Raw genomic sequence first — 27,506 nt, 5'->3', positions numbered from 1 at the left:
AGAGGCTTTACAGGGGGATTCCCCACTGAAGGTACCTTCCTGTGTCCTTGTTTATTCACCTTTCATCAGGAATAACCTAATACTCAGGCACACAAACAAAAGCCTGTGTGTTTCCAAGATGTAAAATATTCTACCCACCATGTTATACATCTTTTTTAGCTCTTCATGCTCCTGAGGGCTGTGCACTTGGACTGACCCTTCCTCCATCCCGACATCTCAAGTTCCAAACACAATAAAAGAGGATGCGATGTACAAATGCCCAAGCCACTGCCAGCACCCTGCCCTTTCCAAGGGCAGATCCTACACGTGAAGTTATAGACTGTGACATCCCCCAGACCCCTGACTGAGGGCCCTGCTAATCTCCAAGGAGGTTTGTCCCTAATTGATTTGATGAACCACACTGACAACAGTCCGTTTTCCCTGCCCAAAACCTCTTTCAATACAGAGCTGTGTGACTGCTTGTTTGGTATTCACGATCATCACATCAGTGGCTTTTTTCATATCATTATTAAAATGCTCAGGAACAGCTATGATCAATCAGTTCCTCAAAAATACACAGAGAGCAGTGTTAAACATGGATAATTAGTGAACCTGCAATCCTGGCTTTTATAAAGGAACAAAAAAAGGAAGATGCTGCCAGAACAATTCTCTACTAACAGAAAGCTTTACTTTTTAGACCACTAAGAAGTGCAAACAAGATACAGAACTAAACCCCAAAAGAACAAAAAAGGAAGGAAGGACACAAGCCTCCATTTTGAGAATCCTGAATGGAGGAGAGATGATGTGCCAAAGGTATCCCAGGGATGATATTCCCACTGAGGAGGACACTGGCCAAGAGCACCATGTGACACAGGGTGACAGCAAGGTTTGCCTCTCAGGGAGCTTCCCCCAGCCAGTGGCACTTCTTCAGCGTGACAAATGAACAGGCTTTCCTTCCCTTGACTATAAAAACATGCACAGATCAAGAAGAACTGCTCTAAGTCAGTATTTTCTGAGAGATAAGCAGAAAAAATTTCCTTTTCCCAGTGCCCAGGCACTGATGGAGAAAGAAACCAGAACTGGACAGTACCAACCTCACCATTTAGATTAGATATTAGGAAAAAATTTCTTCCTGGAAGGGGTTGCAAAGCACTGGAAGAAGCTGCCTGGGGCAGTGATGGAAATTTCACCATCCCTGAAGTGTGGATATCGGCACTTGAGGACATGGTTTAATGGTGAACATGGTGGTGATGCTGGGCTGACTGCTGGACTTGATCTTGAAAGTCTTTTCCAACCTTAATGGCTGTATGATTTCAGGATTATTTATTTAATTATTAGTTGTTGGCAAAACCTCTTTGCTTTGTCAAGCAGCGAACAACACGGAGAGGCAGAGACCAAATGGTTGTGAGCATCAGCCACCCCACAATCACCAGAGACTTCATATGGATAAAAGGATTTCAGTCCAGCTGGGAGCTGATGTGAGAGCCCATTCTGGGTCCCTGCTGGCACAGTCACCTGCATGCAGGGGCCCAGACCACCACCATCACACCATCTGTGGATCTGGCCCTAATGCCTTTCACGGAAGCATAACTACACCCTTTTTACCAAATGCCTAAGAAATACTACATAAAACTGGAATGAATGACATGCAAATGTTTCTGTTTTCCAGCTACCACAATCCTCCAGCTTGCTGCAGAAAGGATGAGACCAGCAGAAGCAGGGAAACACAAACCCCTACTTGTATTTACTTAGGGAACGGTTTATGCTGATGGTTTTAAAATCAGATTATCATTAAAAAGAGTTACAGCGATTATTTATAAAAAAGATCATGACCAGAAAGAAGAAACATGGTCTAGTCTTTGCAGCATTATTTTACAATCCAGTAAAATCAGGGATTGTCCCCTCTTTACCCTGGGAGCTCTGTGGCTCCCTGGTCCCCTCACAGCATTGTGAGGATCAGTCAGGAATGATGGTGATAGAGAAAGAGAGGAGATTGGATCTTAAGTATAAAGTACCACAACAAGAAACATTAAGTGGCTCTACTTAAAATTATCACATGGGGATAAACTGTTCAACTCCACCACAGATTTGGAAATAAGCTCCAACAATCTGGCTCACCTCTCCCTTGCCCTGATGGGCTCCCCCAGTCTCTTCAGCTGCAGATCATTTCGTACATCTGATATGAAAACTCTGATTGTTTGCTACTTAATGTGATATTTTAAATCAACAAAGATGCATGACAGTGCTTTGCCTTCTGTTATTTGTAACTACACTGTTACTACTCTCTTTTCTATATTCCAAAGGATGTTTAAACCTCATAAAAGTTATGAAGTGAAAATATCATATGGTCTTTCCCCGCTAATTACATGGTGGATTTTACACATTAATTTAGTGTGTTTTTCAATTCAATAATTTATATACTCACGGGAAGGAAGGGAAACAGGCTTGATGCACAGACATTCTTAAGTTGATCACAAAAGTCAAAAATTATTCTGTAAAACTGAAAATAAGCCCCTGTTATTGCTGTAAGTAGGTAAATTTATAATAGATTCAACTCACAGCTTCCTTTACATCAGAGTAGCTCAAGTCTCAAGCTTGAAAATGTCCAAAATCTGACAACCAGTGTGAATCCCCTCAGAAATGCACTCACTAGTGAGCATGACATAATTTTCTCTCACAGCAGAAGTTTTGAAAAGGATCTCTCCTGTTTTACTAACACTAAAATGATTTTCATGGTTTGAAATTTTGATTGGAGGGGGTTGGAAACTCCTATTGCTAGAAAAAAATTTGGCCACCTTTTCCACAATGAAAGAAGTTTTACACTGGTATTGACTCTAGGAAGGAAAATACAAGTTTAAGGTCTGGTCCAAAACAAAGCCTAAAATTAAAAAAAAAAAAATTAAAAATCTGTTCATATTAATAAAAAACGTAATTTTTTTTCATTGAACCAAACTGAGCAGCAAAGATTGACAACAGCAGTTTTGGATGGCTGGGAGGTTTTAAATTGCAGAAGTCCTGGTCTAGGGCTTTTTTTTTATGCTTCACAAAATCCCACAAATATGCTACAAAGCTCTTTTGAGTGGTTTTCTACAACCTGATGTTAAAACACCTCCATGAAACAGCTCTCAGCACAGATAAATGTGCTCCTGCAGAGCCAGCTGGGTCATTTTGAACTGTTAGTGCTCCCAGGCTTTTATTTTTGTTCCTCAGATATTTGTTCTGCCCTTTGCTGGCCCCTGCCACGGATTAGATGAGCATCCATTGTCTGCTCCAGCTCCAAGACAGCCAGGTCAGCCCCGACTGCTGCAGCTTCCTCACGTTCCTCACTCACAGGTGTCCCAGGCAAGGCTGCTCCAACAGGACTAATTCATGGAATGGCTTCAGCAAACCATACCAAAAAGGAGCACATAATGCCTGGTAAGGGACTGGTTAAAAGCAAGGTTAATGATTCTTCACCCAATTTAGCCCCTGCAAACCGATTTCACAAAGAACGAGGGCCCTTGTTGGAGCAGCCAGTTTTGTACTACGTTTCTTCACCCAGGATTAAGGACAAAGCAACTTTTACCAGCACCCATTCTGCAGGCACAGAAAGCAGCTTTTCAAGTTATCTGGTTATCTAACTTCCCCTGAAAATGGGGAAGGTAAATAATGACATTAAATTAGCACAGCCTTTTGTACCAGGTTCACTGCCTTTCAGTCCTTCCTCCAGACCTCCCTGGAGATTTGGTCACACCATGGAGAGGCATCTTCTGCCCTGTAGTTGGTACCTTGCCCTACACCTCAGATGTTTTTCCAGGTAGTTTTAAGGACTTTCCAGCTGTGCCTAGGCTAGGTTTCACTTCTCTCCTTCTGGTTTCTCTCTCTCTACACATTAAACACCAAAGGATGGAAATCACGGCGCTGTGAAACACTGAAAAGCAGAGTCATCAGCTGGACCATGCGTTAGGTAATAAATATTTATGTCCAGATCTGAAAGGAGATGCATCTCCAGGTGCCTGTTTTCAAAGGAAAAGGACAGAGGCATCTCCAAGGTATGGCATTTTTGACAGAGCCATGGAGCAGGAATGGCAGGAGCTGCCCCACAACCTGCTTTTGGGGAGAAGACTTCTACGAGCACTGCAAGGACAATCCACTCCATCAAGTCTAAAAGACCTAGATTTCATTTCCTGGTCTGTCACTGGGCTTACAGGAGAATAAACAGAGGAATAAATTGCCATGAGATATCATGCAACCCTGTTAGTGGGGGCCACACGTGATTGGAAAGAACGACATTGACCTGACAAAGATCCTGGTAATTTGAATTCATTGAATTTGAATTCAGGATGGGGAAGGAATATATCAAAGATGCTCTAAGACTTTTTTTCTTTCTTTCTCTTTTTTTCTAATATTGCTTTCAAGGTAAGACTGGCACAAGGCAACCACTGAAGGTGGTGACTTGTTCCTCACCAATGCCTGGACCCTGCCACCACAGTTCATTTCTCAGCTGTCTCCCAGGAAATCTCCTGGACAGAGCGATGTGAAAAGAGAAAATTGGCCAATATTTGTACTGCCCATTTCTGCTTACTCTCAATGTCTGACATGCCACTCTCTCATGAGATATTTAACAGTGGTTTAGCTCAATAAACATCCAAGAGCCCCTCATCCACAGCTCTAAATGCAAACCATATGTTGCAGATGAAAACCCTGAAGATTATAATTAGAACTGTCCATTCAATTTAAACAAAGTCAAGAATGAAAACTATTTCAAATTCAATAAACAGGCCATTTCAAAGTGTAGACACTGTGGAGGACAAGCTTAACAACTTAATTGACAGGTAAAGCTTCATTTCTAATCCTCATTTTGATATCATCTCTAGCCTCAGGAGTCAAAACACATCACTGCTCAGTGCTCAAAATATGCAGAGAAAATGAAAATGTCAGCTGAACGAAAAAAAAGGAGAAGCATCTGTTTGATAGCTGTGTAAGCCTGTGATACATAAACTGCTTTGGAGTCAAGCAGCCCTAATTAGAGTTTCAAGGAATTCTTCATTAAATACACACACACAGAGACATATATATATATATACACACACACATTTTAAGCAATTATTGAAACCAGACAATTTGCAAGAAAAACAGGCTATAGAATTAAAGCAAGGAACATGATAATTTCACGGACAGACCTCAGACAACACTCTGATGTTTTCACACAGCCCTGAAGAAATACATTTTTCCATCTCTTCACAAAGCAGTTCTGTATGTTTTTCTCCACTCTAAGTATTTTAAACAAAAAAGAATGATCCATTCTGGGATCTTGGTGTAGTACACAGCATCCCAGCAAAGCAAAAGCCAAAAAGGAAGAGTGGTAGGGTTACCAGCCTCCACAGTGGGGTTAGACTAATAGATATTTTGGCAACTGCACCCCCTTGACGTCTCCAACTCCCATCAATATGAAACCCACACAGATGGACACAAACTCTTAGGGGAGAAGTGTGCCAGGATAAGTGAATGACCACATGAAATAACAAGGAAGTACGAGCTGAAGAACGACAAACCAGATAAAAGGGTAACTTAGGCTCCTAAAAAAACATTTACATACTGAAAAAACCCACCTTCATTAATGTCACTGTTTCCAGTAGAAAAGAGGCGAATGTAACTGACTGTGAACAGGGAAGTCGGAAGGAATGTTTTAAAGACAACAATCAACATTTTATGTGATTTCTGCTTAGGAGAAAGACTTTGAGATCATCAGTATCAGCAGCTCCTGCAACCCTCCTGCAAGACTTTCTGATGTGGGGCGGAACAGCAGAGAGAACATTTGTTATGGATGTATCAGTTTTTAAACACAGCTCCTCAGCACAACCCAGCTGGGCCCTGCTGTGAGGTGGGAGGGTGGGAAAGGAGGAGAGGATCTCTACAAGGAGATGTACTTAATAAATGACAGCATGATACAGCCATGTGTCTGTGTGTGCAGCTCGGATCTGAGCTGCATTAAGGAGGTTTATATGCTGGGCCACCAGCATCTTGTCTCGGCAGGATATGGAAGTTTGCAAGAGTAGTTATGGAATAAAAAGAGAAATGCCTGATGTGATGACAACACCTGGATTTTGCTAGCAGCAATATCAACGCACACTTGCTGAGCTCCGTGTCTCTACTACAGCAGAATGCAGAGGAATGTGTTTTCCACAGACAGCAGGTAAAACATGCACAAGAAAATTATAATCATGCAAACACCTCCATAATCTGGTGTTTCCAGCTTACAGTACACATGCTGTGCTGGCTGGAAATACACATGTGATTTGTGACAAGGCTGTGCAGGACCAGGAGAACAGGAGGGCGCAGACACCGTTCAGCCACCAAGCTCCACCTCTGCCACTCTAAGCCTGAGACCACAGCACAACCTCCTCCCCCTGTCACAGCTGGCTCCTGGCACTGCTCTACGGCCAGCAGTTCATGGGGTGCCTCTTCAGGTGCCACCACAAGCATCGATCCTCCACTGGAGCCATCCCAGCTCCAGGACAATCTGCTACATAAGCTGCCAGCCAGCAAAGGACAGCATTTTACACAGATTTTCTTGATCTGCTTCCTTTACATCATGTGTGACTCTGCAGAGATTCTACCAGAAGAAGAGAGAAGTGACATTAACACATCCAAAATCTGTCCATGCCACCTTCAAGAGCTGGATCCTGATCGTGAATCACAGATTGTTTGGGTTGGAAGGGACCCTGAAGATCAACCAGTTCTAATCCCCCTTCCACTAGCCCAGGTAGCTCCAAGCCCTGTCCAACCTGGCCTTGGACACTTCCAGGCATAGGGCAGCCATGAATTCTCTGGGAAAGCTGTGCCAGTGCCTCACAATCCACACAGGGAAGAATTTCTTCTCAACATCTGATCTAAACCTGCCCTCTGTCAGTTTGAAGCCATTTCCCTCTCTCTTATCACTCCATGGCTTTGTCAAAAGTCCCTCTCCAGCCCTCTTGGAACCCTTTTAGGCACTGGAAGGGGCTCTGAGGTCTCCCCAGACACTCTTCTTCTTCAGGCTGAACCACCCCAACTCTCTCACCCTGTCTTGTAGGAATAATGTCATCAGGCACGGAAGAATTTATTTTACTTCCTTTTTTCTTCCTCTTCCTGAGATTAAAATTCACATCAAATTAATCAGTTGATTGCTCCAATTTTATTAGTTGTTTTTGAACTCCTTGGCTGACACTGAATCCCTTTTGCGACAGGAACTGTTAACAAGGTTCTCAGGTGGGCCTTTCACAGAGCTGGCATGCAACAACAGCAGGTTTACTTCAAGTTGGTCTTCTAATATATCCCAGCTAAAGCCCTCAGGTACTCCTGTAATTGAAGTTTGAGTAATCCAATATGATGTTGATCAAACTACTGATCTTTTAATAAAGCAGTGTAGCTCTCCCAGCAGTTGCTATCTCGCTGACAGTCATGTCTGGATCGCTTCCTTTGGGCCAAGGCTTTGAACAGAGAAGCTGACAGATTTCTGTTTGCCTTAGATTTTATCACAAATTGTTTTAAAGCTTTTTAAGGTTGTATCAGATGGCTCATAAAATCCACAGGCATTTCAATAATAAAAAAGAAAAAAAGAAAAAAAAGAAAAAGGGAGTTCTATTAGCTGTCCTGGTGAAGAACAGTATTAAATGCTCCCAAAGGGGAGCATAAACACCACTCAGGAGCTGTGCTCCTTCCCGTCTCCGTACCTGCCTTCAGTCCTTGTTTACGGAGCCTGTAGGCAAAGCTATAGAAAAAGCTGTAGTCACCCTGCACAATAACCTCCTCTGAAAGGCAAATGTGCACATTTTTCCCCTCATAATTTCCATTTAAAGTACGAATTTAAGGTTTTTCTAAGCCTCGCTTCTCCACACAAGAATAATTCAGCTGCAATTTGCATTTTCGATGTGCTCGAAATGAACACCAAGATGACTCATGGGCTGTTTATAAGATGCCTGTATTTGCTGGTAAATACCTTGCTACAAACAAGCTATAATTTAAGTATTCAAAAGTCTTGCTTCTGCATAAAATTACTACTACGTGTAATTTTGGAGACCCTGACCAGAGCTTCAATTTCAGGCTTGCAAAGCTCTTCCTACACAATGATTCTTAAAAGTACGAGTGGATTTTCTTCTCTTACAACAGCAATCATTGTATCTCTGTAATTGCAGAAATGATTACCTGGCTTTTAATTCACATTAGTCAGCTCCAACAATACCCTGCTTCTTTCCTTTCCTTAAAAAAAACCTAATTATTGTCAATCAGCCCACTGGAATGCTAACATTCTCCATAACCTGCCTTTCAGAGGTAGTCATAAATGCAAAAAACTAGCTAATACAAACTAATCCGAGCCCTAGAAATATCTCAAAACATATTTGTACCTCAGTCTATCATTTTTTGTCACATTATTTCCAAATACTATCTTTCATCTGGACAGTAATAGTCTTTTCATATAGTTCTATAATGCTTTTCATCCAACTCTTCACAGCTCCTATATTAATTAAAAGCATTAAGTCCCTGAGTAGTGTGACAAATACCATAATATTTCTGAACTTTAAATGTTTTCACTATCAACAGCTGATCAATAGAGATTTCTGCATCAAGTGGTTTGGACAAAGAAAACTTTCCAGGCCACTTTATTTTGCCCATGCCCAACTTTGTGCACAAACTCACAACTGCAAGACCTGGAGCTACCCACGGAGGAACGAGGGAGGGGGTGACAGTCACTGTCCCTGCACTTCCCACAAACACTCCTTTCCAAGGAGAATGGCAAGTTGAGGTTTCTGCTCTGTATTTCCTTCCAGCTGGTGGAGCTGGAGGAAGACAAGGTAGCTGGAAGCCTTGGGAAGCAGTCCATGTGCCGAGTCTGTGATCAGCTGTGACGCACGGGGAGCTGCGAGCGCCATATGGACGGCACCGGCAGATGCCACCGAGACAGGACTCTGCGTTTGCTGCTACCTGTGACATCCAGAAACAAGCTTCCCCCTTCAGATCAGTGATCAATAATTCATCTGATAACTGAAATGCAAAGGGAAAAGGTGCCAGTCTGCTGTGGGGTATGAGCAGTACCGTGCTTTTTAAAAGCTGCTGCCTTGGAACACGGCAGAAGTTGAGATGCAGGAAATGTATGACATGGTGACAAGCTGCACTACACCTAACCCTGTGTAATCCTGACACAACCTGAAAATTAAACTGCCAGTTCCATGGTTTGTTTATGCAAAAGGCTGTTATTAAAACGTTGCAGCTGAATTAAGCATTCAAAGGGAAAAATCTAGGCACCAGAAAACAAGCTCCATTGAAAAAAAGAGATTTACCAAGATTATCTGGAAATAATCATTGAGCCCTTGAAATATAAGTGGTCCCAGTCTTCCCCAAGAGTCAAGGGCTGCAAATAAAGGTAGCATTCATTCAGCTCTTGCTTTGGAGGCTTGGATTAAGGTAATAGTACCCTTGACCCAACTGCTATGCATAAAACTTCTACTTAAAAAGTGACTGAAAACTGACTCAGCCTGTTCTCAGCTCCTATCGATGAAAACGTGTATCCAGGATAAACGAGCTCAGCCTTCAATGGCAATATTCACTTTGGAGGGAGCTGTCATAACTGTGAGCCTGTCTACCCCGAGGGATGGCAGATGTGAGAAATCGGGTGGTTCAGCTCACAGCCGCCTTTGTTCGGTGTGGGAGAGAAGAGCAGGGAGACTTCAGCAACAGTCAAGCAGGAATCAGGAAGAAACTAAACAAGGGTAATTAAAATTCAACAATAAATCAATTATCAGAGCATCAGCTGCTCTTCTCAGCCCAGACTGACACAGAACCAGGCAGGAAGTGTCTGTTCTGGCCCGAGCAATGTGTCCCTTCCCTGACTGAAGAGAAACAGACGCAAAATGCTGGGATTTGCAGAGTTTAGTATTTGATGTATTTTGGTAAGATGGAAAAGGTTTGTGTGCCCCCAGCATGTAGCTGAGTGTTTTATGCTCACAAGGGCTCACCAAAAACAAGGGGACTGCCCAGACCAAGCATTGCTGCGCTGACAGCCACTGCCAGCCTGGAATGAGCCCCCGAAATTCAGCTCAGGTTCCTGCCTGCTCGGGCTTGCCAGGAATCGGCACTCAGGTAATTCATTTAAAAACTCCAATAAGCTGCAGTCAGTGCTACTATGAATCTGTTGTCATTTTTGCTACTTATCTGGAGCACTTTTTTTGCTGTAGAACTACCAGGAACAGACAAATGCAGACAGATGACACCATGTGCCTAGGAGAGTGTAACAGCTCCGCACAGCTATTGATCCCAGCCGGATCCAACACGGCTTGGGAGAGCACGAGGCAGGTCAGAGGAACAACCTCCACCCATCATTTCTGCTCAAGAGCCAGAGAGAAATGCTTGAAACGGAGAATTCCAAAAGAATGACTTGGGAGTAGAAATAAAATTAGATTCCCCATCAAGTTTGCAAATGTAGCTATGGACGTCTCCAGCAGTTTCTGCCTGGAGCTTCTCCGCAGCCATGCACAAAAATCACACAGTTCTCCTGCCTAAATCCAACAGTCTCCAGAAAACCACAGAAGTCTGAGTGCGCAATGCCAAATAGTGTTTATAATGCACAATTAATCCTTAATCTCAGTTAATACAGTTCCCTCTATGAGAGAAGTAGGGGAACCCTTCCTTTTTTTTTTCTTATTACCAACTGGGATCTGAAATCAAAGCAATTATTATGCTTTTTACTCATGACTAAAAATACTGATTTGACAGGTAGAAGCAATCATAAATAATATTTAAATTTAAAAACAAGTATTGCTTCTTGTTGAATTCACTTTAATTATCAGACATTTACCAGTATTCTGGATGTACAAACTAATGGAGAAGAAAATGTTTATTCTTCCCCCCCGGCAGATTACTGCGGGTTTTTTATACTTTGAAACTTAAATACTTGAAATTATCTGACTTAGCTCTAAAAGCCCAAGCTGGAGTCCCAGGATACCTGAGAACAACTAACAACAGGGTTGGAAAAATCAGAAATTAGATTTTACCTTCTCTCCTCTCACAAGTCTTTTTCTTTTGCCTGTTCTTTTTCTCTTCTTTTTAGAACTGCTGTAAAATTCCAATACCCTGAAATACCTCAGTTACCACGATGGCTCACCCAGGGTCTGCTAAGTTGCTGAGGTGGAGTTGTCAGTTCCCCTCACTCCATAAGGCAGACATGAGGTGGGCAGAGTAATTCAGTTACAAATAATTAGATAATTGTGATACAATTCCTGCAACTGGATTTATTTCTTTGTCTCAAGACAAGGCCTTGAAATAGAGAAAGATGAAGAGGGCTGGGTGGCTTCACCTCATCTAGGGGTGCCTTCACTTAAGTGCTGTAAGATTTGAGTTCAGTTGGTGTGGTATTTGTTGCACCTAGAGTATGAACTGGTACATTTTTTTCTTTTTGTAAAATATATTCTCCTTGTTCTCCTTCTGTTGAAGTGTTCCTGGAAATAAGTACCTCAGTGTCACGGCCTGCCAACAATGCGTGTTGAATCAAATGCAACTTTTAGAGTTAAGACAATGCAAAAGCATCCTGAATCCTTCCAGTAGACTCATTTCTCCTGTTCTAATAAAAATTAAATAAATGTAGTTAAAAATTCCTTGGTATTTCCCTCAAAGTGCATATCCTTCAGGTTTTATCACAGGACACGGCAGACACCTGTACATTGATTTGCTGGGCAGGGAAAACAGCCCAAATGCAGAATTAATGTTTGTTCTCTTCAACAAAACCAGAATTTGACAAGAATAAGTTATATCTCAGACCTTGTTAACTTAATAAATGCTGTCACCATATTAATAAACACTTCCTTGCTCTCAGACATGTCCCTCAGTATTCCTTTTAGCCCACTATTAATTCTTCCAAGGCAACAAACAGCATTTGGAGAGTTCCCACGTGCCCTGGGATCAGGCTCCACCACTGACCCTGGTGACTCTTCCATTACTGGGGTAACCAGTGGTGGCCCTGCACAGTCACACTCCGGCTCTGGAGGCAGCTGCTCCCAAAGTCCCCCTGGCCAAGGTCAGGAAACCTGCCAGAGCTCCGAGGTTTGACCGAAACCCCTGGGGACGGGGTTACAGTGATTGCAATATCACTCTAATCAACAAAATAGGGGCTTTTTTCATCAACAGTTAATCACAGGACTTCACTTGTCTCTAAGTTCCTCCAGTTGCCTTGACAGATGAGAACACAATAGTATAAATAAGAAATGACAGTTTACCAAAGAAGGTTAACATAAGGTCACGACCTTTTTCTACTTGACTTCTGCAGCTTATTCATGTGTGAAAACACGCTTTTGTAGCTGTAGCCTCAGCATCCCTTACAAATCTGGACTTGTGCCAACAACTGAGCTTTCAAATTACCATTTAAAATACCATTTAAAGTGGTATTTATGTTCAGAAAATACCATTTCTGCATTTTGCGATGCTCCAGTAGAACTGTTTCGCATTAGAATAAAATATGAAATGAGGATATCTCTGCATTTCACAGCCTATCTCGCTGACATAGGCTGTCAGTGGTACCTCTGCTTCACAAACAAGGAGATATGGGACACACACCCATCTCCCCTCCCTTCCTCAGACCACCTTTCTGAGCAAACCCACCCATGGCCCCTCCCCAGGCTGCCCCAGGAACACCACGGGATGCACAGGGCACAGCATCAGCCTGACAGTCCTACACCAGTAAATGTCAAATATTAATTTGTCACATTATTTGTGCAGTGATTTAAAGCCAAATCCCGTCTCATCATTCATTTCCACCAGGCACACGAGGAGCGGGAGGGAAGCAGGAGCTTTCTGTCACAATCTGTAATGCCTACATGAGGAGCTGCCAGAAGATATTTCTCTGTCACAGAAGCAAACTGAAGTTCTGAGCATGAAGGCTGGAGAGTGAAAGCTGCAGTACAACACGGAGATAATTAGTTCTGAAAGGCTAATCAGGTCACTGCTCTGGCTGGCATTTCTGTGGAGATGCACATGCCTTCATCTCACCACACCTTGCCTCTAGATACAAGTATCCCGCACCAAAGCGAAGCAAGACTTTACAAACTACGTAACTCTGAATGACATATCCTGCCATAAGAACCCCCAAACAGCCAGGAAAGATCCCTACAAATAGCCAGGAAAGATCCCTACAGCCCCTGGAAGGAGGATAGACCCCGCACCACAGGGTGTCCCAGGCTGTGCTGCTTGATCCCCTTCCCCATGTGGGTCCAACCAGCCACGGAACCACTCAAGAAGGAGGGGAAGGTTTAATCAAAGCTGATAGTAGTAACTATTTTAAGATTATCTCACCTATTTTATGCTGTTGTCTTGTGCATATGCATGGAGCCTCGTGTCTTGCATGCACCTCTGACACCCTGGAAGGTGGAGATGTTGAGCACTGTCAGCTCATTCAAGCTGTGCAATTAGGCCTTTGGGTCTCCAAAAGAATTGTTCACAAACTCCCAGCAATGATTGATCAAAAGAGCAGTGCACTTCAGCATGTTGTTGGTTAGTGAATTTTTATCCACTTTCCCTTCCTTAGCATTCAACAGCTACAAATGGCTAAAATAGTATTTAAAAAAACCCAACAGTTATTTCCTGACATCTTTCCCTTTTGTCAGAAGGATGCTCTATTTTGTTTCTGAAAAACATGATCAATCTTTCCAGCAATAATGACTCGCTGAATAAAATCTGTGCTACTTCCATGCTGCTTTTCTAACAATACACCTTATTTGTACCTTGGCTTATAAAAAAACCCCGTACACCAATCGATCATTGCAGGCACCAGTGAAATAAAACCAACCATGAGACAAATAATGGGAGCAGAACAATAGTGCACATCTATTTAACGCCTGAGTTTAGACTAAGGGGTAACATAAAGCACAGTGATGCCATAAAGACAGAAAGAATGGAACAACCCAGAATGACAATAAGCTTCATTCCTCCAAAACCACTGGTTAACCTGAATGAGGAGCTGTTTTACTCCCATCTGCAAAATGACTCCTCTGAGCAAAGCAGAGGCATCAATAAAGCCCCAGTTCAGTGCCACACCCTGGAAGACCTTCCAGCAGCACACACAGTTTTGTTTGGGAGCTCACTCTTCCCTCACGTAGTAACCAACCACTAAGTTACTGATATCATAACACCTGATGGCCAGAACTTGGCTGAAATTGGCCTCCTTGCAGGTCAGTACAGCCAAATGCTCGTTGTGGTTGTCACCTCTGCAGGATTTCAGGTGTACTGAGTGACACCACCATGTTCACTTTGTCCTATGACTTGAGCGTTTCCAGTTCATTGTATGTTTCCATTTTTGCCTGAAGATTTCAAAAAATAGCTTCAAAACAGCTAATAATATATCCCCCTGCAATTCCTGGTCAGACAAAATATAGTCCAAAAATCAAATACCTTAAGCTCTGTTTGAGTTTTTATTAAAGACTGTCCAAATGCTAGAATTTAAAGTGTATTGTAAGAATAGTTTTGTGCAGAAGGAACACTCATTTGACTTACCTATTAACACAAAACTATTCTAATGGAAAAACTACTCTTGCATGCTAAGGATTAGGATGAGTAGGACTCCTGCTTTCAAAAACCTTGGGGTTTGGACAACTTTTATGCACCAAAAGCATTCAGGAGTCATCAAAACACAGACCTGTGCATGGGCTCATGGGCATATTGCCAGTCACTCCCCAGAAGAGGTAAGAGAAGCTGAGGTGAAGTAGCAGGGATCTGAATCATCCATGATATGCCTGGGTTGAGCTCTCCAAAGGCCAAAATGAAAACACGGAGGACCATCATGAAATACTTCAATCAAAGCAAAATAACCATCTACAGCTTATTTACACTCTCAAGGTAGATCTCAACTGACAGGCTGCCATAGAAAATAATTCCATCGTCTTTTAGTGAAAAAAGGAGTGCAGCCAAATAAATTATAAAGTTAGGATAAATCATATGACCACAAGCAAGAAATACAGTGCTTTGTACAAACCTTAAGAAGGAGTCGAACAATGGTAAAATGAAATCCTGGAAGAAAGGAATGTGTGAGATACTGTGCAATGGGAAAAGCCAGAGAATACTGTTTCTTGTGGAAAGCTGATAATACAGTTCATGAAAAGCTGCCCTGAGATTAAAAAAAAATCATCACTGATGCATTTACTGCAGCACTGAAATGCAAGGGAGGTGCAACCCAGGCACACAGCAGAGCACACCAGAGCATGTGGCAGCACATCCCTGTTCCCTGTGTCAGGGGAGAGCTCAGACAGAAGGAACTGCTCTGGCCTGCAATGCAGCACACCTTGGGTACCTAACACCTGGCCTCCTCCACCTTCTGCAGCATCTGCTGATGCACAAAATGTAGTGACTCTAGGTCAACACCTCATCTGGGCTTGTTCACACCCACTCTGTTTACCAGTGCACCTTTAGGAAGTCTGACCATAATTCATTATGTGTTCTAACGTTAAGTTTTTGCATACGAACAAATTTTACCCTATAATACACTAACTAGACTTAAATCTCCCTTAGGAAAAAGACAAATGGGTTTACATAGCATGTGGTTTTTTAATCCTTTTTTATTCAGTTAATCTCTAGCTGTGGAATTGTGATTGAAATGTGAAAATGCATGTGTATCTTCTGGTAAGAACCATTTTGCTTCAGAGACAGATGAAATATTATCAAGCGTATACACTTCCTTCAGGTTTTTAAATTGATGATGGAAATCCCATAATCAGAACATGGCACAGCCAATCCAGGTTAAGTGATAACATTTTTTTCGACAAAATAAAACAAAACCCCAACCCTTTGAAGTGTTCTTACAGTTACATCTTCATAATCCATACATGAGAAGATCTGCACTCTCGACAACTCTGAGCACACGCTCTTCAGCTGGCTCCACATAAAAGCCAGCATCTCCTTCTCCTTCCTAAGTCTGCTGATTCCTTAATAGCAGTGAGACATGGCACAAAGCATTACCTCCACAGGATTTTCCATCTTCCCCCAGCTTCTGGCCAGCTGGACACTTGCAGTGGTAGCTGCCGATGGTGTTGCAGCAGCGGTCGTGGCAGCCCCCGTTCTCCATGGTGCACTCATTCACATCTGCCAGAAGAAAGCACAAGCAACCAGTGAAGAGTGGGCACTGACCACACTGCCTGAAGATCTAAAGACAATCGTGTCTGACTGATGTGAAAAAATTACAAAGTTTCTGAGATGAAACTCAGCTCAGGACCCTGAAGCAAACCCAAGAGCAGCAACTCGCAGCTACGCTGCTGAGCCCCTCCACCCAACCAAGTTGTGCCAGGGGAGGTTTAGATTGGGTATCACAAAACATTTCTTCACTGAAAGGATTGCCAAGCATTGAAAGGGTGCCCAGGGAAGTGGTGGAGACACCATCCCTAGAGGGATTTAAAAGACAAATATCATAGAATCATTACAGCTGGAAAACACCTCTAAGATCCTTGAGCCCCACCATTAGTGGATGTGGCCTTTGGGGACGTGCTTTAGTGGTGGGCTTGGCAGTGCTGGGTTAATGGTTGGACTCAATGGTCTTAAAGGTCTTTACAACCTAAATGGTTCTGTGATTCTAAGAGTTGCAAGGGTGGGATTTTCCCCCTCCCCTTCTGCACAAGCTGAGCGCAGAGCCCACCTGGCTCTGGCTACAGGCTCTACCCGGCTCGCCAACTTCCACCTCTGGGCAGCAACATCAGGAACAACCTCTGTACACTCATTCCAGCATCCTCACTTGGGTGTAAAGTTGCTTCTAGAAGCAGTGGCAGAGATGAAAAATCTCTGAAAGATGGTAGGATTTTAAATCAATTATGGTCCTCCTTTCTGTCAGGTGCTGGTATCTACACACCTCACTTATTCACCTCGTAAGCTGGTGCTTTCCTGCATGCAAAATAGAACTTTACACATTACAAATGAAGAACAGTAAAGAACTAAATGAAAAAAATAAATAAGTAAATAGACAGCCAGTGGCAGAGAAAAATCAAGAGCAAAGATGTTCACTTATAAATCTACTTAAATACCCTATATAAGAAATTTCAAAGAAATATGATAGGAACCATCAGGCCAGCAGTACTGTTCTGCTGAGCAGGAGCAGAGACAACAGACGGTGTGGAAGTGATTTCCAAAACAGAAAATTTGTTCAAGGGGGATGGTAAATGTAACAAACCCAGCAGGTATTTGCTGCACTGATTCCATGCACACTGGAACTCGGGAAATGCCTTCTCATTCACTTTGCTCTCTGAAGTGTTGATGACCAACACACACCCAATCCAGCAGTGCCAGGGCAAGCAGGGATGGACCTGTGTGAGAATAATGGGCTCCGGGGGGCTTGGCTTCAATTTTTGGGCACATCTCTTGATCTGGCTTGGTGGCACAGACAGTGCTGAGGAGACACAACATCTCCTCCAAGCCCAGGCTGAGGGTGCAGATGACAGATCTGACAGGCCTTTGGCACTGGGAAGGATCTCATATTGCTTTCAGGTGAGATAGCAGGGATGTCAGGAGGAGGAGGATTAAGCAGCAGAAGATAAGCATCATCATGGCTGTAAAAACCACAGGCAGTTACTCTGTATTAGTGGCATGCCTTGTTCCCAAGGGGGAAATGAGGCTTTAAAAAAGCCATTTAATTAGATTTAATTAGTTTGTAAAGAAAAATTAAAAAAACGGATTTCACATTCATACAAGAGAGGTGAGAGCCTTTCAACTGTAACCCTTCATTGTTAAAGACTAAGATTTACCAAAGTTTGTTACTTCTTCGATGAGCTCGAGCTTCACTTAACTGGCTCATTTCTGATCCTGGCTAAAAGCCACAGGTTAAAAGAATTTTTTGAGGACATTTCAGACCACTAAAAAGCTAAAAGAAAAGTGTATCATGAAACACCAACTTTTGCTAAAGTGTAACTGAAGAGGCACAAACCCACTAAAACCATCTCGTGTCTCTACAGCTTTAGATTCAATGCAATGATCAACAAAATGGTAGTTTCTTTGTCCTCAGTGAAACTGGAAAACACTGGCAGGCTATAAAAAAATAAAATAGAATTCAGTTATCTCAGAGATACACAACAAACCAAATCCTAACTCGCGTGAAGCCAAGAAGGCTCTTCTCGATTTCACGGGAATGCAATTTAAACAGAAACTTTTCCCCGAGAAAAACACTCCCCCCCGCTCCTCTCCAAAAACAAACGGCACCAAAATAAGAACGAGCGTCTGCTCACTTCTCCTCGGCTGAGGCAGGGAGAACATATGACAAGCGACAGATTTTGGATGTGTTCCTCCAAGCACTGGGAGGAGGCACGCGAGCGCTCGGCGCCGTGCGGAGCGCGACAAGCGCGCCCCTTCCAAGGGATCCACTCCGCTCCCCCCCAGCTTGCAGACATCTTGATGTGCCTCGTGGTAATAAACAGTAATGAGCCACATAATGACCTGGCTCCACAGCTTCGACTTCTATTTATACTAACAGGATTGAAAACTAATAAAATCTCCTTGCTCTTTTGATTTCATTTTTTAAAAACAAAATAAAGGGAAGAATTACTTTATTCTTTAGCACCCGCAATGCCACATGGCCTCCTGGGGTAAAATATTGACTGGGTGAGGTGGTCTAGGATATACAGCCCAATTTATTAACACCAATGGCTATATTTTGAACCAAAATATTGGAACAAAACCTTTCCAGCTGAGGAGCTAATCATTATCCCCTTGATTTCACCAGGGTATAATCCATTCGGAAGTGTATAGTGCTGTTGCATGCTAATATATAGGAAGTTTCTCCTTTGATTGCCGAGTGTTCCTGTCAGCAATTAGAAATCTCTTCCTTCCTTGTTCAGCATAAAATGCTGTGGTCCAGCTACAAAAGTATTGGCGCTGTATGACTGAAAACATCATTTTCTCCTTCTTCTAATTCCGCCTTCTTAATGCTCTGTCCAGGATTTCCTTGTCTCTGCCTTAAAACTCATTTTTGTCTTTCGAGGAAATGTTTTCATGCATTTCCTTGCTGCTTTTTACACCAGAAACCCACCACGTTCTTCTATTATACTCGCAAAACCTGACTTTCCATCTCCATGTGTCTTTAAAACAAACACCTTATTTAAAGCTAATCATCATAAAATAAACTATGATTTAATTTCTGAGTTAAGAAACAAGCTTTTTTGATACATTTTTATTGGAGAGCAGTCACATTCGAAGGAATACACTGACTAGGTATAAATCTCACCAGTTTTAGCCTTATGCTATGAAAATTTGCTCTCTAAGCATCTGCATCCTTTGCTGTCCTGTCTCCTGTTCAAGACCTTCTCCACTGCCTGCTCTCTGCCAAGTTGTTTTCTGCAACTCCATAATAAAGGTCAGATGTTGCCTCAGTCCAAAGAAGCACAAAAATAAATGATCTGAATGTGAAGTAATAAAGAATGTGTTTTACATTTGTAAAAGGCCGGGTCATAGAGCTTTTACAAGCTACCATCAGCTGTTCCATATTCCTAAAACAGAGTAGTCAGGATTTAAAAATCCGATTACAGCTTTGCCACTGAAAAAAGAAAGAAAGAAAAAAAAAAAGAAGTAAAATAAACCAAACAAAAACAATTCTGTCAAATGATAAATTTCTGTCTGCTTTCCATATTCAATGTCACTCAAGGTTGCAAATATATTTTGCCTTTTGAACAGTGAGATGTGTGAGAAAATGACAGAAAATTTCTGACACGTAACAAGTCTGCCACGTTAGGTCTGACTAAAGTTCAATGTTATCAAGCCTATCAATCCATCTGTAATGACATGCTGTAGGCACTTCAAAAAAAAAAAAAAAGTGATGTTTGCTACTGCAATGTTTCACGTTTATTTATAGAGCCAATGTTGCAACACAAAAACATTATCCATGGGACATACTGGATGTGAGCCTTCAATCTTGCCATGGGAAAAATAATTGAAAACACCTTTCATCTAGATAACTTGATATTAACTTTATATATGATCTGTCTAGCACACGTGGGGAAAAATAAAATTCCACAATATATTTTAAATTCAGTAGTATGCTAAAATAGGGATTGTGGACATGTGCCCATGTCCCACACTCCCTGCACACGTGGAATCATACAACAGAACTACGTAAAAAGGTGTCTTTTCTCCGAAAATCTTATAAAATACTTGATATGGAAGGAAACATGCCTTTTTTTCAGGAAGCAGACCACCTCTGCCCAATTAATCCTGCCTAGGAACTACATGCTAAATGGAGAAGGACAATTCCAATCCTTCACTTCTATCTTCTTGTTTAATGCTATTCCCAGTCTGAAAACATCACCCACCCTCAGCTCCAGGGAAAACAACCCTTCACCAAGTTTTTATGAAAATGTAGGTGATTTCAGATTTCCTACAAATGAATGAAAGATTAATATAAAAGCAGACACTGGACAAAGTGGTTTTCATTGGTAATTCCAGTTTGAAATCTAACAGCAGTGACCTGCTCTATCACCAGCTCTCAAATGAAGACAGCAGATGAAGAAAAATCAGTGTGAAAAGCAGAAATATATTGGCATTGGGGCAGAAATCTCCTCTCCACATCTCTCCACTGAGTTGCCCGTGAGGGCTGCAGCTCTGCAGGGTCTCCACCTGGAGCTCAATTCACCACCTTTAAAATGCAGCGAGGGATTAAGCCTGCCCTGAGCACAGGACTGGCCAGACCTGGGGAAGGAGAAACACCTGCACCGAGCAGGGGCTCAGTTCTGCAGCAGGCAAACCATGAAGTGAAACATCATTTAATTTTGGCAACAGTTTGTATGTTTAGATGAGGGGAGCACAGCAGTTAACTCACTGCCTGCAGGTTAAGTTATTTTTATCTTCCCCATACAAGTTTATGCAATATTCATTAATATAAAGACTAATTTTTAAGATACCAAAAGGAATCTCATAACTGCCACCTAGTATTTAAAACCCATTTTCCCAGGTTTCTGTGTTTATCAGCTTTATATGAGCAACAACTTTATTTACTTAAGGCAGCCACACGCCAAGTTGCCATTTGGGTGCCCAGCTTTGGGGCTAACCCGTGCTCTGACCTGTGAGCCACTGACTCCAGTGCGTGTCAGAGCTGCCTGGACCCGTAATAAATCACTGAAGTGCAATAAAATCTGTAAAATCATTCTCCCACTGTTCCTGCAAGCCTGCCTGAACAAAAGCCCACCAGCACGGAGCGAGGAGGTGATTTTGATTAGTTTAAAAGCATTAGGGTAACACACCCAGCTTCAATCAGGAGTCACAGGAACCACAACACAGTTATTTTCGAGGGAAGACAGCATTTCATTAATAACACTTGGGACCTTCTCCTGAAGACTACGATGAAGATGGGCTGATTTCAGGAATCTAAATGTTAAATACCTTTAAGAAAGCAGTTTGATTCCTTTCTCTAACAGGCACTGGCAGCTTATATTGACTTTTATAGCAATTTAGAGACATAAATTCCTAACTCAGAAAACATAAATGCTGTTGGGTAAAACAAAAACCAAACCAAACCCTCATAATGGTTAGGATCAAAGTCTAAATGCAGTTTATCATGTGCACCTGAAATGCGCCTATATGTGTCCTTTAATAAATCTGAGTGCCTGGCACACAAAGGTGTAGTACTGTTAACTATCCTACAATTTGTTTTTATAAGGAGGTATTATAGGCAAGTGTCTGCAAATCACAATGCACATTTGACAATTTCTCATATACTGATCTAAATTATTTGATTCAATTTTTTAAAAATGCTGAAGATCCAAAGAATAAGTACCTTATGAAGTTTTACACACTGGTTTTTGGTTTTTTTTTTTTAATTACAGCTCAGATGGTCTGCAACCAAAACCATATGTCTGAGAAAATCTCGAAACCTGAGAAAAGTTGATTTGTGCTTTAAAGGCCACTCATTGCTACAATGCAACACAGTTCACACAAGCACACATGCACATACATCATATCAACACCACACATAAATATAATGTAATGATCAAATACACTGGACAGGCTGCCAGGCACAACACTCACACCCCAAAGAGTGCATTTGTCTTTTTCTTGGTTTCCTGCAAAAAGCTTTGCAGCAGTTGTCTTTGAGCAGTAATTGTCTCTAAAACATAAATTACATACATCACTTCCAGCACTAACCATAAATTATCCGCCTGAATAGCAAACAAAGCTGCTCATTCTGATAGTCAGCGCAGCCCGGGTATTGATTAAGCACTCTCAATGCTTTATTAGGTTTTCTTCCCCCACAAAGTCAATACCAGGATGAATATTTCTTCTTGGGCTGTTATGAAGTATCGTACATCTGAGTCATTATTAACAAGCGCCTGATTAGCGGAGCTTATTGGAGAGTTTGGCACAGGCTCCAGGAACGTCACCTCCCAGCAAACACCCATCACTGCCACTGTCTCTGCTGGCAGCTGTGGCCCTTGTGCTTCCACAAGTTATCACCTCCTTTTTCCAATTTTTTTTCTTTTTTTAATTAAAAAAATTACTGCTGCATTCATTCCTCTTCCATCCCCATGTCACATTCCTGTATGCAGAGAACATCCGTCACGTAACGAGGATGTGCACGGCCCCTGTTCCCCAGGGACGTGGGGCTCTGCCATGGTTTGCTTTCTTTCGTTACTGTGGCACTAAAAAATTTCATTTAATTCAACTTAGATGCAAAACCAAAAGCAAACAAAGATCCTTATTAAACATACTTAGCTAGCATTCATTTCTCCTTATTAAAATCATCATCTGAAGAAAAAAAAACCACACACATTCATCAATCATTTGCACTTGCTTGGATTAAGAACAACTTCTTTGAAGTCAGAATAAAATCCTGAAGGGGGAAAATACAGGCTCAAAGTTTAAATAAGTGAAACCACAAGGTCTCAAAGCCCAACATGCTGGCACACGCTGCTGTCTTAGACTGGACCTGTAGCTCATCTTGTGCCACTACAGAGAACACTCTGTACCTGCTGCAGGTACAGAGATGGCCCCTTCCACCCCAAGCTCTCCTACACCACAGACCAGACTCAGTTCTGAAACTGGCATTTAAAAGTCCTTTTAAAATCTCTGCCCCTGGTTATGGCAGTCCTCCATAACCATATACATGTCTGCTCACTTTTAGAAATTTTTCTTCCTCTTTTTAATGTCCTGCACATTGATGACATTTTGCAACAACAACTTCCAAAATCAAACTGTTACATGAAAAAACACCAGCTTTGATTTCTTTTGATCTCTCTTTAAAATTCTCTACCAAGCAGGAACTATTTCCTAGAAGTGAAATGCAGGACCTAAATCATGCCCGAAGCTTTCCTCTGTTCACTAAACCACAACAACTAAACCGAGAGGTGGAGAGAAGAGAAAGTCTATCACAGTACAATGAAATCCTGTAATGGTACTCATTTTTAAACTGTTTTCCCAGACAAGGTATGAATAATGCAACCAAACACCCCAGAACATCTGAATAAAGCAACACCAGCCTAGCAAATGCTAATTGGCAGCAATTGGCGCTGATTGTGGAGTGAGGCTGGAGCTGTGATTACAAACAGAGCTGATGCAGCCAGCCCAAACCTCAAGTACTGCTTCTGCAATTAAAGATATTTTATCAAATTAGACAAGTGTTTGCCTTTCCCTGCTATGATGGTTATGAGCAAAACATAAAAGAAAGCCTGGCTGGCTGTATGGCACCTTCTCCACATCAGAGCTCTGCCGAGATGGGTTTCTTTCTGCTTTGACTTTTTATGCCACAAAATGGAACCCTTTTAGAAAGAATTCAGGGCTCTGCAGTAACATCCTTAAAAGCCCTTGCTTTTGTCTACAAGTGCTTTTGCCCTAAAAATGAAGTCTCTTTGCAGTGTATCTGACTTCCAGCACCGACAAGTGCTGGTTATGCACACTCAAACACAGAAAGGCTTTGAACTTTCCAAGTCTGATTTCACAATATAAACCCTTAGTATTTTTGCAGGCAGGTAAACATTCTTCAAACATTTCCAAGGCAGTGACTATCAGTGAGGCTTCAGGACTCTTAGCAACTGGATTGATGTTTTGAGTGCAAAACCCCAAGCACAAAGCCACGGTTGACTCCAGCCAAGCCAAGTCCTGGTGCCCAAAGCAGAGGTCACAAAATGCACCTTGGACTCCAGACATCCTTGCATCCTGCTGCCTTCTGCTCTCCTGAGAGAGGAAGACAGTAAACCACTTGGTCATGAACTAAGGCTGGCTCTTTGCTAGTATTTCCTATTATCCCCCAACTCTCCTCTCCTGCTTCTGGATCTCAAGAAAATTTACATTAACTTCTGCCTTTTCTCCAGCTTCCTGTAAACACCTATAAATCAGGTCAGCAGAATTGAATTGAAAAAGGATATAGAAAAAAACCCCAATGTACTGGGTCATTTTTAAAAGCTTAGCATTTACAGTCATTAAGTTTTACAGATCTCCATGAGAACAAAAAAAATCAAGGCTATGCAAGTTTATGGAGGTTTTCAGGCCGAGACAGCTGGAGAGTTGACACCCAGTGTCATCTAGAAGTGTAAATAACCTGAAGATACCCATGGGTTAGCCAGTGCCAGCATCTTCAGGACCAAACACAAGCTCAGAGACCACAGCACTGGCATCAAAAAGGAACAGCAAGGAAGCAAAGGCAGCACTTTGTGTATTCTGCTCAACCTGTACTTTTAAGGGATTTATGATGTCAGGTCTTATGAAGAGCACTGCAGTGATCCAACACAGCAATAACAAAACCAGAGATAAAGATAGATGTGTACGTTGGTGATGCCTTTGAGGCTCCCCAGGATGAAAGGTGAATGAACAATTTCAAACAGAACTAAATGCTTGTTCCAGGTAAAACCTGTCAGGATGGGTCAGATTGTAACAATTTAGTGGTGGCATACCACGTACACCGTGGGGTGTTTAGAAGCTCTGCTATAGCATTACTCAAAAATCTGTGTACAGCAGCAATCTGAGTTCGTGACAGCAGGAGTGTGAGAGGATGAGCTCGAGCCAGCAGGACGCAGGAATAGGGAACCGAGCGCTGCAAGAACGGCTTATCTGGAAATCAGCTTCCAAACACCCAGGGAAAGGACACAAATCACAGCTTTAGCTTCTGGCTGCAGAAAAGACAACAAAGGAAGGTCCTGTTGTAAGTGTAGAATAAAGTACGTGCTTATTCCAGCTTTGTCTCTGTCTTTATTGTGTCCTCAGAAGAACTCATCAATCTGAGCAAGCGAACTTTTGTCTACACCTGTGGAATGTATGTCTCAAATCCAGGAGCGTCCTTGTGTCCACTGCAACACTGTGGGAAAGGGACACCCGAGGCACTCCACAGCCAATTCTGGTACTTCAATCCACTTCAATCCACACCAGGGCAGCTCTCCCCTGGTCCAAAATAGTCCCTGATGTCATGGGTACAGTCCCTGATGCAGCAGGTGGCCAGGACTGCAGGTGCTGAGTGACAGTGCTGCCACGGGGAAACGTTCAGAAGAGAAATGTCAAACCCCTCTCCTGCCCACAGGCCCCAGTGCAGGACCAAAGCCCCAAGCCCAGAAGTTGCTGCTTAACCTACAAACAGGCTGTGTTACAGCAGTATGGTCTGAGCAAGCTGACAAACTAGGCAGCTTAAATCTCAGGGCATTCCTATTGTAATAAGCCAGTTCCTTACAAACTATGCTTTTTCATAATATAATTAACCCCAGCACTAAGCATGTGAGCAAATGAGTTCATTTTTCACACGAATAATGAAAACCTTTTTTTCTTTTTTCTCTTTTCTTTTCCCAAACCATTACGAACAGAAATGAATGTAAAAAATTTCTCAGCAGAGAAAGGATGATGTGTGCTGGGTTCTAGTTTAGAACAGGAATTAATTATGGAGATTTAAATGGAAGCTCCTATTTTCTTTTCTTATTTTTCTTAATAGTTGTCCTTGCCAGTCTAAACCAAACCTTTGCTCATCATCAGATCTAGCCTGGGATTAGATCCAACAGCCTCTGCTATGGCCTGAAATGGGTTAAATATTTCTTCTTTCCTATATCCTCCTGAATATTCTCTCCCATCTTTTGTTTTCCATTTCTAGAAGATCTTTCTAGCAGTTCTGTGGGCAGAATTACTCACTGCCCTGACAAAAATCCTGTGCTAACTTTAACTGTAAACTCGCTCCACTTCCTACTACAGAAAATAACGTTTCTGTCATCATTCCCTGCGTGGCTGAAACACAACCACACAACCAGGTCACTCGTTTACAAGAGACACAAATGGGAACTGGTTGTTCAGTTTACACAGGCAGAAGTGTAAGGCACAGTCACTGCACCTTCCAGTAACTGATCTTGTGTGTCAAGGGCAAAGCAACCCATGGGAACAAAAAGAGAAAAGATTAAATCTTCATCAGTTTAATTTGTAAAGAAACCCAAGGGAAGTCATTATTCCCAGAAACTCCATTGCCTAATTTGTCTTCCCAATTCTTCCAACTTCTCTGACACCAATGGGTGCTCATTAACTATTGCTTACTGTGATTGTTGCTTACTGTCCCTGCTGAAAGGGAGTCCTTTGAAAAGGCAGAGATGGCATTTAGTGCTGAACAGGAGCTAAACATTGCAGAGAGGTCTGAATCCTCCTCATCAGAAACAGCAGCCAGGTGAGCATCCTTTAACTGAAAGGGAATTCCCACTAAGGAATTCAACCAGGGCACTTAAACTTGAATATGGAGTTACATCAAGCTTGAAAAAAGAGGGATGTACAAACCATTAACTCTCATGCAGATTTCACCAGTGACAAGCTCAAAGCACAGATTTGAAGAAACAGGATTTTCTCTTTCCATTTAAATGAACAATGAGTAGCTGAGCGCAGCTGTGGTTTCTCAGGGCCTTTCCCAGCAGAGCAGCACAGAACCCTCCTTTAAAACATAAATCTGGCCCAGTGTGGTGGGGGAAGGCAGACACTCTGCAGAAGGAGGGAGCAATGTGGCATCCAGTTCCCTCAGCCTGATACCAGCATTTGAACCTGGGACATTCCCAGCTCTGCTCACACATGTGCTCACCACGTGTAGCTGCTGCCTGAGCACAGGGAGCAGACTCAGCTTCACAGCCTGGGAATTCTGCTCATAAAAATACGGGATCCCAAGGTTTTTCCAACAGACCAGTGTCAAAGGTGATCACAGGCAGAAATTAAGAGGGCTGAAATTGTTAATCCTGCATGGCTGAAATTAATTCATACCAGAGCAGGAAGAGTCAGTTTCATGTAACCCAAACTTCACATTCTGGTTCCCAACACAAACTAAATTTGCCTTTTTAAATCCCTTTGGATGTCAGGCATCTGGTCTTGATGAAGAACCACACCTATTTTTTTCAGGGGGTATAACCAAAGAGAAATTTGCATTTGCGTCTTCAGCGAGACATCAGCGTCTCATCAGTTTAAATAATTTCAGATTTCCAAGTTACTACATCATTTGGTCTTTTTATACACGAACATTTTACACCTTAAAACATGCTCTACCTCTCTCCCTGCAAACAGCTGACATATATTTTCATGTTCCTCACCATTAACAAAGTGTGCGCCATAGTAGAATATTACATCACACCACA

At 42.3% G+C, this 27,506-nt stretch overlaps 1 protein-coding gene across 8 annotated transcripts in view; it reads right to left on the bottom strand.

Annotated features, from left to right (window-relative positions):
- LOC104688151 (multiple epidermal growth factor-like domains protein 6) overlaps positions 1–27,506 on the bottom strand; it is a 190,563-nt gene that overhangs the window by 72,418 nt on the left and 90,639 nt on the right. For all 8 annotated transcript variants that reach the window (XR_005602643.1, XR_005602642.1, XM_039556907.1 and 5 more), the window contains exon 5: positions 15,934–16,056. Coding sequence is in view for 6 of the 8 variants with exons in the window: in XM_039556907.1 (XP_039412841.1) it covers positions 15,934–16,056 (123 nt within the window). In the remaining 2 variants the exon portion in view is untranslated. The remainder of the gene's footprint in view (positions 1–15,933; positions 16,057–27,506) is intronic.

This window comes from Corvus cornix, chromosome 9, assembly GCF_000738735.6.
Source record: "Corvus cornix cornix isolate S_Up_H32 chromosome 9, ASM73873v5, whole genome shotgun sequence".
Lineage (NCBI taxonomy): Eukaryota > Metazoa > Chordata > Aves > Passeriformes > Corvidae > Corvus > Corvus cornix.
This window is presented reverse-complemented; position numbering and strand designations above follow the sequence as displayed.